This window comes from Salmo trutta, chromosome 36 (assembly GCF_901001165.1).
Source record: "Salmo trutta chromosome 36, fSalTru1.1, whole genome shotgun sequence".
NCBI classification, from domain to species: Eukaryota; Metazoa; Chordata; class Actinopteri; order Salmoniformes; family Salmonidae; genus Salmo; species Salmo trutta.
The window spans coordinates 21,287,494-21,300,840 of record NC_042992.1 but is presented as its reverse complement, the minus strand read 5'-3'; the positions used below and the strand labels follow the sequence as shown (position 1 = coordinate 21,300,840).

Here is a 13,347-nt window from a genome sequence, read left to right as displayed (position 1 = left end):
ACTAACCCTATTTGTGTAAACAGGAAGTCCTCATCCTGGCACACCACCCTGCGCATCCGCAAGAAGTCTGAGAGGAAAGAGGAGGGAAAGAAAGAGGGAAAGCTGGAGAACGGTTACAGGAAGTCTAGAGATGGGCTATCCAATAAGGTTTCTGTAAAGGTAAGTTATCATCAATCATTTTGTCCAATCATTATGGACCGCTAGCCCCTACCCATAATGCCTAGGTACGTGTGTGGAAGTGAGAGGGTCGGATAGGCTAAGTGGAATTTCACCATATTGCTTACACCTATCAGAGAGCTAAGTGGTGCCAATGTTACTGCATTGCTAGTAAACAACCAATGGGAACCAGCAATGCCCCTCCCCCTCCAATCATTTCAGATCTACACAAAGTGTTCTTCTTTGACGTCTGACATCCTGTTTTCTGTCTTATTTTTTCAGCTTCTAAACCCCAACTACATCTATGATGGTAAGTCCTCTTATTGTCTTTTAATGTCTAGTCTCAATAAAGATTATCTCAATACAGCAGAATGGATATACAGATATTCAGCAGTGTATTGACTGTCCAAGACATTTAGGAACAATAAAGTTAATTGTACTGTATCAAATATCAAATAACGAGGAAAGATCACCACCAACAATCTACAGATGCTGAGCAGAAAAATAATGTAAATACATGATATGCTCTCACTATGACACATTCCTTAGCCCTCTCAGCTGCTCAGTGATGATGTTATTTGACCTTTGACCCTTAGTCTCACCGGAGTTCCTGGTCCCCCTGAGTGAGGTGACGTGTGACAACGGGGAGAGTGTGACTCTGAGGTGTAAGGTGTGTGGCCGACCGAAAGCTACTGTCACCTGGAGGGGACCTGACCAGACGACCCTGAACAACAACGGACACCACAGCATCGCCTACAGGTGGAGAGAGATGGGGAGAGAGACACATACACAAAGGCACACGCACAGGGGAACACATACTGTACATGCACACAACCTCGGCTACTGGTACACACACACAGGGGAACACATACATGCACACACACGGCATCAGCTACAGATGCAGGGAGGGAGAGAGAGACACATACACACAAATGCACACACTCACACACACACACACACACACACACACACACACACACACACACACACACACACAGCATCGGCTACAGGTACACACACACACACACACACACACACACACACACCTGTGTGTGATAGTGAAACCGTAAGCTCTATTAATATGTCCCTTCTTGTTGTGTGTTAAATACCAGGGATCACATTCACACACTCACTGTACTGGAAGTCACTTTGGATAAAATGACCTGCTAAATGGCATACAGTGCCTTCAGAAAGTATTCATACACCTTGACTTATTCCACATTTTGTTGTTACAGCCATAATTCAAAATTGATTAAATATATTTTGGTTCTCACCCATTTACCGTAATTTCCGGACTATTAAGCGCACCTGAATATAAGCCGCACCCACTGAATTTAAACAAAATTATTATTTTGAACATAAATAAGCTGCACATGTCTATAAGCCGCAGGTGCCTACCGGTACATTGAAACAAATTAACTTTACACAGGCTTTAACGAAACACGGCTTGTAACAAAAATAAATAGGCTTTAACGAAACACGGCTTGTAAAAAAAATAAAAAAATAGCAGTAAGCTTTAGTTGTCTTTTTGCACTGAGTCAATTCCTCACGCTGCTGTTTCCAACGTCTTATCATCGACTCATTAAGACCAAGCTCCCGTGCAGCAGCTCTATTTCCTTTTCCAACAGCCAGATCAATTGAAAGCTGCATCATATGCATTTCTCCGTTTCTTTGCCATGATGAGGGTGACAAAATGACTACCGTAATCAGAATGATGGGAAGTTTGAGAGCGCTCGATTTAATCTAAACGGTAAACAAAAAAGTTGTTTGACCTTAACCCGTTTGGCAATTTCATTGGTCTAATGAAAGCTTCATGCCGCCAAAAAACTGAGCACGTCACAGAATGTGTTTTTTTGGAGAGAAAAAAAATTGAAAGCGGGAAAAATCCATATATTAGCCGCGTCATTGTTTAAGCCGCGAGGTTCAAAGCCTGGGAAAAAAGTTGCGGCTTATAGTCCGGAATTTACGGTACACACAATACCCCATAATGACACATTATCCCATACAGTGAAAACATGTTTTTAGAAATGTTTGCAAATTTACATAAGTATTCACATCCCCTAAACCAACACTTTGTAGAAGCACCTTTTGGCTGCAATTACAGCTGTCTTTCTGGGTAAGTCTCTAAGTGCTTTGCACACCAGGGGCCTCGTTTATCAACTGTCAATAGGCACAAATCTGTGCATATACGATGCATGGGATCATTTCCACACAAAGTGTGAGATTTATCAATATGACCGTTTGCTTGAGAGTGTGCATACATTCGTAGGCACAGTGCCAAGTGGTGGAATAAGGAAAATATGTTGAAATTGTGAGAGTAATAATTAAATCATTTTTCAACGTAAATATATTTCTATTGTGCAATTCATGTAACAGATCTTGACTTTCTATATGTAATTTGACCACATCAGTGCATTTGTTATGATAATAATCCATATAAAGTACAGTGATTAGTTAAATTGGAGGCGTGTGTTAACTTCATTAGGGTAGGGGGCAGCATTCGGAATTCTGGATGAAAAGCGTGCCCAAATTAAAGTGCCTGCTACTCGGGCCCAGAAGGTAGGATATGCATATTATTAGTAGATTTGGATAGAAAATACTCTGAAAGTTCTAAAACTGTTTGAATGATGTCTGTGAGTATAACAGAACTCATATGGCAGGCAAAAACCTGAGGAAAATCCATTTTTTGTTGCAGAAAGTACAGATTGGCTCATCAGATATAATTTCATAAAATCAATCGTATAAGATTTTTGAGTATTTAAGACCTACTTTAGAAAGGGAAACACATGCCATTCCGGTGCACATTAAAGTGCTATCCATCCTCTGGTTTTTGGCAATGGCCACTTTTCAGCGGGAGCTTGCTGATCGGCAGCTCGCATCCCTCGATGAGCCGTTTGGGTGTCAATCATCAGCTATATGAACTGTAACATTCAATTTCCATACACCATCGCACAACAGATTGAAATCAAGAGGGGTTTCTTTGCCATCAATGGGTTCACAAATAAGAACGGAGCAATAGACGGCACCCACATCGCCATTAAAGCACCATCCCAAAACGAGTTCAACTATGTGAAAGAGAAGGCATCCGCTCTTAATGTGCAGGTGAAAAAATGCACGACTCATTCATTCTGCAGAACAGCAATGTTGGCCTATACGCTGTTGAGGATGGATGGCTTATTGGTGAGTGGTGCCTACTCATTTGAAGTTTGCCATCGCTAAAGCAACTTGAATTGTCCTAATGGTCCTCTCTTTGTAGCAATGTTTTTATTTTTACTGGTCAAACCACAACTGAGCGAGCCAAATAAAACCTTTTGGTTGCACTCAATCTCTGACACTAGCACCTCTATTTCAGTCTCTGAAGTTTTTTGGTTGCGCGGTGGTATTTCATTGTATGGCGTAGTACTGTATATTCCCTATGGGCTTTAAATGTATGATTTTGACCATGTATGGCTAATTAGGCGCATTTCGAAATGCAAATAGCCAAGGTCGTACACCAGGGTGAGAACAACACCGTCATAGGATGCCACCTTTCCAACAACTCACTTCAGAAAATTTCTGCCCTGCTGGAGCTGTCCCGGTCAACTGTAAGTGCTGTTATTGTGAAGTGGAAATGTCTAGGAGCTACAACGGCTCAGCCACGAAGTGGTAGGCCACACAAGCTCACAGAACGAGACTGCCAAGTGCAGAAGCGTGTAGCGCGTAAAAATCGTCTGTACTTGGTTGCAACACTCACTATCGAGTTCCAAACTGCCTCTGGAAGCAACGTCGGCAGAAGAGCTGTTCGTTGGGAGCTTCATGAAATGGGTTTCCATGGCCGAGCAGCCGCACACAAGCCTAAGATCACCATGTGCAATGCCAAGCGTTGGCTGGAGTGATGTAAAGCTCAGCGCCATTGGACTATGGAGCAGTGGAAATGTGGTCTCTGGAGTGATGAATCACGCTTCACCATCATCTGGCAGTCCGACAGACTAATCTGGATTTGGCGGATGCCAGGAGAACGCTACCTGCCCCCATTGCATAGTGCCAACTGTAAAGTTTGGTGGAGGAAGAATAATGGTCTGAGGCTGTTTTCTATGGTTCCGGCTAGGCCCCTTAGTTCCAGTGAAAGGAAATGTTAACGCTTTAGCATACAATGGCATTCTAGACGATTCTGTGCTTCCAATTTTGTGGCAACAGTTTGGCGAAGGCCCTTTCCTGTTTCAGCATGGCACAAAGCGAGGTCCATACAGAAATGATTTGTTGAGATTGGTGTGGAAGAATTTGACTGGCCTGCACATCTAGTGGAAAGCATTCCCAGAAGAATGGAGGCTGTTATAGCAGGGGAAACCAACTCCATGTTCAACGAGCATGTATCCACATACTTTTGGCCATGAAGTGTATTTTAGAATAGTTTCTACGCAATATTGATAAATGAGGGACCTTACAGATGATAATTGTATGTGTGGGGTAAAGAGAAGAGGTAGTGATTCAAAAATCATGTTAAACACTATTATTGCACACAGAGTGAGTACATGCAACTTAATATGTGACTTGTTAAGCAAATGTTTTAATCCTGAACTTATTTAGTCTTGCCATAACAAAGGGGTTGAATACTTATTGACTCAAGACATTTCAGCTTTTCATTTTTTATTACTTTGTAAAAAGTTCTAAAAACATAATTCTACTTTGACATTATGGGTTATTATGTGCCAGTGACACAACCTCAATTTAAATTCAGGCTGTAACACAACCAAATGTGTAAAAGGTCTAGGGGGTGTGACTACTTTCTGAAGGCATTGTATTATCATATTCAAGTAAATGTATAAATGTGACTGTGAAACAGTAAGGTTATTGGCTGTTAAAATGAATGCGTGTGTGTGAGACAGTGAGACTGGCGAAGCGACCCTGAGGATAGTAGGCGTGTCTTCGGAGGACGACGGTGTTTACACCTGCGTCGCCGCTAACGACCTGGGCTCTGTGACATCATCAGCCAGCCTCAGAGTGCTAGGTGAGACACCACACAAACACACACACATTTGCACAAACATATTCCCACAGTACTGTAGTGTAATCCCACACTCGCATGCTTCTGTTTAATTTTCACACACAAACTCTCTCCCTCTTTCCCTGTATTTGACTGAATTCCCCCTGTCTGTGTAGTTGTGTCCAGTGATGGGGTGAGGGTGAGCTGGAAGGACAACTTTGAGTCCCACTACACTGAGGTGGCAGAGCTGGGCAGGTACATTACACATCTCTCCTCCTATCACTCCTAGCTGTGTGTGTTTGTCTGTTTACCCTACTGTACCTACTCTCTCCACAGAGGCCGGTTCTCTGTGGTCAAGCGTTGCGAACACAAGTCAACCAAATGCACGGTGGCGGTCAAGCTGGTTAATAAGAAGCTGATGAAAAGAGACCAGGTGACCCAGGAGCTCAGCCTGCTACAGAGACTACAACACACACACCTGGTCACACTGCTGGACACGTACGAGACCCCCAACAGCTACGCATTGGTCATGGAAATGTGAGTTACACACACAGTAACATTTAACATTCTCACAAATCTGCTGCCATCTAAACCTGGACCGTGTGATTGCCTCGATCTCTCTGCAGGGTTGATCAGGGTCGTCTCCTGGACTACATTGTGAGCTGGGGAAATCTGACTGAGGAGAAAGTGGCCAGCTACCTACGGAACATCCTAGAAGCTTTACATTACCTACACAACTGTAGGATAGCCCATCTGGACTTAAAGGTACTTTTGTAGTCCTCATCTTCCTCTCTCTCTCTCACTTCTATAGCTCCTATTTATTCTCTCTCCTCTCTTTTCTCTCTCTCTCTTTCCCCTTCTCTCTTTTTTATACCTCCTATTTATACTCTGTCTCCCTCCCCCATATCGCTCTCCACCTCCCTCCTTCTCCTTCCTCCTCTTTCTCCCTCTCTTCCTCCAGCCTGAGAACCTGTTGGTGTCCCACACCTCGTCCGGCCAGCCCGTGGTCAAACTGACCGACTTCGGGGACGCCATCCAGCTCAACAGTGCCCACTACGTCCACCCTCTCCTGGGCAGCCCCGAGTTCGCCTCCCCCGAGCTGGTCGTGGGGGAGCCCGCCGCCCTGACCTCTGACCTCTGGAGCCTTGGTGTTGTGACCTACGTCCTCCTGAGCGGGGCATCTCCCTTCCTGGACGAGAGCGTGGAGGAGACGTGTCTGAACATCTGCCGGCTAGACTTCAGCTTCCCCCACCACTACTTCCAGGGCGTCACCCAGGGGGCCCGGGAGTTTGTCTGCCTGCTGCTGAGGGCTGACCCTGCAAGGAGGCCTCCGGCTGGGCTGTGTCTGCAGGAGTCCTGGGTTCAGGGCCAGGCCGGGTTATCAGACGGCCAGGGACAGGGTAGGGTGGAGGGGGGGTGTCTGGACACATCTCGCTTGGTGCTGTTCATAGACAGAAGGAAGCACCAGACAGACACCAAGCCCATCGGAGGGGTACAGAGCTTCCTACAGAGCCGGTTACAGCCACGGGCCTGAGCGAGGGTTGGAGAGAGATGCCCCCTCCCACTCCCAACCACCCTAACCCTGGCTGGAAGGAGAGAACGTCCAGTCCAGAGGAGGCTGGTGGGAGGTGCTATAGGAAGACGGATCATTGTAATGCCTGGAATGGAATCAATTCAATGGTAATAAACACATCAAACACATGGAAATAACGTGTTTGACTGTTTCATTGATTCCATTTCAGACATTACAATGAGCCTGTCATTCTATGGCTCCTCACACCAGCCTCCTCTGGTCCAGTCCCAAATGGGGTCCTAGCTTCCCACCGACTAGTTGCTTGTGTAGATCTGAGAGGATTGGATAGGTGTGAGTAATATTATTTCCACCTATCATATCAGAGGACAAGGTGAAGACGGTATAGATAGAACCATATTGCTTAGACCTATCCAATCCTTTCAGATCTACATTATGTGACTAGAGGGCTAGGGTCTAGAGATTGATTTGGGACTGGACATATCAAAGAAAATTAAATGAAATTCGCTGATCTCATTCTCTTTCAGATATGTTGTGGTTTAAAAAAAACCCATCCTGTGGTCCTTCAACCAATCAAAACATGATGCCTATAGGCGTAGAGGTCCTTAGCCAATCACTTTTCCCCGAGAGAACACACACTGAGTTCTCAGCCAATCAAAACAAGGGTGACATAATGTCATCGCCAGTCTACTGCTGCTTGCTGGTTTACACTCAAAATGAACTTATTTTTCCTCTATCTTACTGAGAGTCAATCGATCAACAGAAAGCCTCTTGATCGATCTTTATCGTGTGGAGGATTTTATCCCTGAACAAACAAACAAACTGAGCTTTCAGAGGAGAGTTGCTAAGGAAGATGGTGTTAGCACACATAGCAACTATCCCTTCCCTCTTGTTGCCAGAGATGGAGAAAGAGAGGTTTTTTTTTGTGCTTTTACAATATATGACTCAGACTGTTGGGACACCCCCTTTCTTAAAGAACCAATGTATAGAGAGAACATTGTCCACAACTTTTCAAAAATGTATTTGAAAAAAAAAACAAGAAGATTGAAGAAAATGCTCGGCAGTGGAAAGTCGCTACGCTACTTTAGAGCCCGGAGAGGACTCATCCAATGACTGAGCTCCTCCACTTTATGAGACAGTTTTATGTCCAATCAGAGCTTTTCGATTGCTGCGCTTACATACTTAATCTAAAAAAAAACATGACGACGACCATGTTGCAAGTAACTATAGAGATTCTGCTGACTGCTGCATTGTCTTCACAACAGAAAATGATTTGTTTTTGCTTTTACTAAAACAAAACTTGTGTTGCGCAGATTTAAGATGTTTAAGCCTTACTTTGTAAATAGACTAACTGCCTTCTGTCCCTCCCATTTCAAACTGGCCGCCTGCTTTTGAGGATGTTCTTGGAGGCGAGACTAAAGAATTCTGCAAATTAAATGTAGTAGATCGCCAATTGGGCGACTGAGCCTGAGTGGCAGCAAATATAGCCAATCAGATGGAATGTGAATGAGGAGGAAGACAGAATACTATAAACGCACTCACTGGATGTTATGTTTCCCCCATTCTTATCATGTGCAATGTTGCGGTTTTAACATTTTATGCAACTATTTATGAAGACATCGGTTGTACATGTAATAAATGGAGGTAAAAGCATGTACTTGGTACTGCAAGCTCCACTGGTGGTAGTCCTCTTTATTTGACCTATAACCCTATTGGGGTGTTAACTTATCACCATAGAATTAGAACGAGTAGAACGGACCTCCCAATTCAGGTCAATGAAGCCATAATTGTTGGACTGGTGGCCATTTTGAGTGTCTCCATAGGACATTATAATTCTATGGTTATCACTTCCTAGGTAACCTAATCTTCTGGCGTCGCGCTCTACATGACACTTATGGCTAGATCGATGTAGTTGATTTCTGATTTGTTTCTTTTCTTCCAGTCTCTCAGAAGAGGCCCAGTGTCCAGTCCCTGCTGTTAGGGAAGTATATTGATTTATCTGTTAGGAAAATGCAAAACTGGGTTATTTCTTTCTAGATGAGAGAGAGAGATGCTGTGGGAGAGATGAAGGGAAAGAAAGAGAGGCCCATTCTCAGATCACCTGTACAGTCCCATACAATGAATGTCCTTTAATTTATTTATTAATCAATTTTAGTAAAGTTGTACAAAGGTTGAAACATGAGAATGTGGATTGGATGTATTTTTTTCCTGTTTCTTTTTTTTGTCCCATCTCATCCTATTTTATACATATGTATTATGATTTAAAATGGTTTTATTTCATATTATTTGTTTATTTACTTTTGCATGTATATTTCTTTGTACAGAGACCATGAGTATTTGTGATATGTATGTTAATATTTTCATTATTTCTGCCATCAATTATTTTGAAATTAAACATGGAACATATCCCGTTGTGCTGTCCTCACTAAAGCCTTGCTATCGTTGAGTGCTTTTTTTAGTACAGTAGCATGTACTCTTAAACACTACATCTTCCAACAACCAGGCCAGAGATATCTTTGGTAAATTTAATTAGAAGTTTAAATCTGTAACGCAAAACAAGCACAGGATACAAATGGTAAGTACCATGCAGTGCATTCGGAAAGTATGCACACACTTTGACTTTTTCCACATTTTGTTAAGTTGGCGAAGGCCCTTTCCTGTTTCAGCATGGCACAAAGCGAGGTCCATACAGAAATGATTTGTTGAGATTGGTGTGGAAGAATTTGACTGGCCTGCACATCTAGTGGAAAGCATTCCCAGAAGAATGGAGGCTGTTATAGCAGGGGAACTGGGCGACTAATGGCTCAGTCGCCCTTATTCTAAAATGGATTAAATCAAAATGTTCCTCATCAATCTACAGTCAATACCCCATAATGACAAAGCCAAAACAAGTTTTTAGAAATGTTTGCAAATGTATTAAAAATAAAAAAACAGATACCTCATTTACGTAAGTATTCGGACCCTTTGCTATACGACTCAAAATTGAGTTCAGATGCATCCTGTTTCTACAACTTGATTGGAGTCCACCTGTGGTAAATGCAATTCATTGGACATGATTTGGAAAGGCACACATCTGTGTGTGCACGTCAGAGCAAAAACCAAGCCATGAGGTCGACGGAATTGTCCGTAGAGCTCCAAGACAGGATTGTGTCGAGGCACAGATCTGGGGAAGTGTACCAAAACATTTCTGCAGCATTGAAGGTCTCGAAGAACACAGTGACCTCCATCATTCTTAAATGGAAGAAGTGTGGAACCACCAAGACTCTTGCTAGAGCTGGCCGCCCGGCCAAACTGAACAATTGGGGGAGAAGGGCCTTGGTCAGGGAGGGGACCAAGAACCCAATGATCACTCTGACAGAGCTCCAGAGTTCCTCTGTGGAGATGGAATAACCTTCCAGAAGGACAACCATCTCTTCAGCACTCCACCAATCAGGCCTTTATGGGAGAGTGGCCAGACGGAAGCCACATAAATGACTCTGACCATGAGAAACAAGATTCTCTGGTCTGATAAACCATTATTGAACTCTTTGGCCTGAATGCCAAGCGTCACATCTGGAGGAAACCTGGCAGCATTCCTAAGTTGAAACTTAGAGTCAGCAGCATGCTGTTGGGATGTTTTTCAGAGGCAGGGACTGGGAGACTAGTCAGGATGGAGGGAAAGATTAACAGAGCAAAGTTCAGAGAGATCCTTGATGAAAACCTGCTCCAGAGCACTCAGGACCTCAGACTGGGGTGAAGGTTCATCTTCCAACAGGACAATGACCCTAAGCACACAGCCAAGACAAAGCCGAAGTGGCTTCGGGACAAGTCTCTGAATGTCCTCGAGTGGCCCAGACAGAGCCAGGACTTGAACCCAATTGAGCATCCCTGGAAAGACCCGAAAATAGCTGTGCAGCGACACTCACCATCCAACCTGACAGAGCTTGAGAGGATCTGCAGAGAAGAATGGGAGAAACTCCCCAAATACAGGTGTGCCAAGCTTGTTGCGTCATACCGAAGAAGACTAAAGGCTGTAATCACTGCCAAATGTGCTTCAACAAGTACTGATTAAAGGGTCTGAATAATTATGTAAATGTTTTATTTCCGTTTTTTGTTATTAATACATTTGCAAAAAATTCTAAAAGACGGTATTTGCTTTGTCATTATGGGGTTTTTGTATTTGTATTTATTATGGATATTTGTATTTATTCCTGGGGTCCAGCAAAATTAAGGCAGTTAAACATTTTAAAAGCATTAATACATTCAAAACAGATTTTACAACATATCGTGTGCCCTCAGGCCTCTACTATACTACTCTACTCCATAAAAAGTATAAACACAAAAACTACAGGCTGTATGACATCAGCAGCCTGGTGGTCCAAAATAGCATAACTAGTGTATTTTAACACCCCACCTGTTTAAAATTAATTTAGTATATGTCAATCTAGCAAACCACGCAACTAAAAGCAACTTTCTAACCATGTTTGGTTAGTTTCTAGCTTGTTAGCTAGCTAGCTAATGTTTAAGTTACCAGTTCAAATAATGATCATATCATATAGCAGACAACGTCTTCACTTTAGTTCATTTGTCTTCATTATAAAAGGAAAATAAACTCACAACAAATTTATTATTTAAGTTAATGGCGAGCCAATGACAGAAAATAGCTGATGGTTGTGAGTGTGACTAAATAAAAGCAGGGCATTCTACCGGAGAATTATAGAACTTAGACACTCTTGTTGGCCTAACATACATTTCCTGTACTAATTTGACTTTGGTGCAGGTTATGTTCTTCACAATACCGTCTCTGGTAAACACATAATATATCAAATATAATCTATGTTTATTTGTCACATGCACAGGATATAGAAGGTGTAGTGAAATGGTTACTTGCATAGTGGAGTCTTTTGTTTAGACAAGTAGCTAGCTAGTTAAACAATGAACCATAATCCCAACTCATAACATTACTACCCTGCATGAATCTGCAGGTAGCTAACCAACCAGGTAACAATGTTAGCCAGCTAGCTAACATTAGGCTATAACTAGCAATGCTCTGAGCTACAAATAATATTACTACACAGATCATACACGTAACGTTGTAAGCTTTAACTTGAAATTGAAACGTATTGTCGTGGAAATTACCACCAGGGACACATGAAGTCAATATTAAATGAATCATTATCGATTATCAGCAAGCTGGAGAGGTTCCAACAAACTTAATGCACCCTAATACACGTCGGTCGAGAGCTCGCCCGGGGCAGTCCCGTTAGTTCTCTTATTTACTGCTTTCAAAAACAAGCTATATTTGCACAATTTTGCAAATTCATTATTCATAATCAATTCATCATTAACGTTTGGTTCATGCATATGACTGACCAATACCTCAAGAGGGTTCTTCTCTCCAAGTTGAGACCTTGAAACTGAGATACCCCTTTCGGTTCTCAAAACAATGTTCTGGCCGTACTGCCAAATTGCTTATATTGATGGTGAGGATTCCTCCCAGGCACGATCAATCAGTCACTTGCATGAACCCAGTCGAATTGGTTATTAGAAAATCACAAACATAAAATGTTCCTTCACAGTATAATATCTGAAAATGTAGCTAGCTAGACTATCTTACCCAAATACATGGATGGATGCTTCTCCCTCTCTGTCACGGATGCCATGGTTGCCCTTAGTTTGAAGATGTAATCCGGAGACAGGTGTTTTAAACAACAGCCTTCTGTGTGTTCTCTTTTCAACTCCCTCTGCATATTTGCAATCAACTGCCAGAATTTTCTTCATCTCATTAGCTATCATACTTTAATTCCACCGGGCATTCCACTGATTTCAAAACTCGGTCCTTTATAAAGTGGAAAGTAGCACTTTTGCATTTCTACTACGCGATATCTTTCAAAAAAGCCGCGTTCGAAAGGATTACCTACACATACTGACCAGCTCATGTTATAGACAGAGGCGTGCTACATGGCAGACCAATCTGAACTCATCTCTCGGCATGTCCAGCCCAACCATTATCTCAGCCAATCATGGCTAGCGGGAAGGTTCCTGTCTGTGGCTAAACCAACTAGGCTCGAACTTTAACAATTGTATTTGTATTTACAAATGGCATACAAGTCGGTTATTAAGGCACATGAAAGTTCACATGTTCCAGAAGGCATTTCTGCCAAAAAACGCATTTAGATTTTTAATAAAAGTTACAATCAAATGGCTCTCCTGTGAAGTAGTGATGCGCGACATACGCCTAGTTTCCTGAAACAAGTCACATTTGTTTAAACAAGTAAGCCTTTTCAGCTATGTTTTTTTTTAAAGGCAGTAAATGAGGCTGAATGAACTGTTTCGCTGCCAGATAAGGGTCCACTGATAGCCAGCTGTAGCGGTGGTAAGGATTCACTCCATGATGCTGAAAAGAAAGCTCAGCTGTCGGGACAGCTTTATGTAGGCCCTAACAGTTTGTGGGCACCATTTGTCACCGTTATAGTGCAATTAATATATTGTTTAGTGTTGTGGCTTTGCTGGCATTCATAAAACATTTTTAGTTTTTTTGTCCCACCTAGATTTGCATGCTAAAATCTGGGACTATTCTAGTTTTGGGTCTCAGAATGGCAAGAACAGGTGTTGTGCCGAAAATCTTCCCCCTGCCAGAACCCCCCTTCTAATATCCTTAATCTTGTGGCTAGAGTCACTTTCTGTGGCACACAGAGTCAAATACATTCTATAGAAC

The 13,347-nt window shown here is 42.6% G+C and overlaps 1 protein-coding gene across 8 annotated transcripts in view; it reads left to right on the top strand.

The window, feature by feature from the left end:
* The window catches only part of LOC115175632 (triple functional domain protein), a 119,237-nt gene extending 110,181 nt beyond the window's left edge, over nt 1–9,056 (top strand). For all 8 annotated transcript variants that reach the window (XM_029735031.1, XM_029735026.1, XM_029735028.1 and 5 more), the window contains 8 exons: nt 24–159; nt 439–466; nt 753–915; nt 5,022–5,143; nt 5,296–5,374; nt 5,456–5,656; nt 5,746–5,884; nt 6,081–9,056. In XM_029735031.1, coding sequence (XP_029590891.1) covers nt 24–159; nt 439–466; nt 753–915; nt 5,022–5,143; nt 5,296–5,374; nt 5,456–5,656; nt 5,746–5,884; nt 6,081–6,653 — 1,441 coding nt within the window. In that variant the 3' untranslated portion in view covers nt 6,654–9,056. The remainder of the gene's footprint in view (nt 1–23; nt 160–438; nt 467–752; nt 916–5,021; nt 5,144–5,295; nt 5,375–5,455; nt 5,657–5,745; nt 5,885–6,080) is intronic.
* Nucleotides 9,057–13,347: the final 4,291 nt, after the last annotated feature.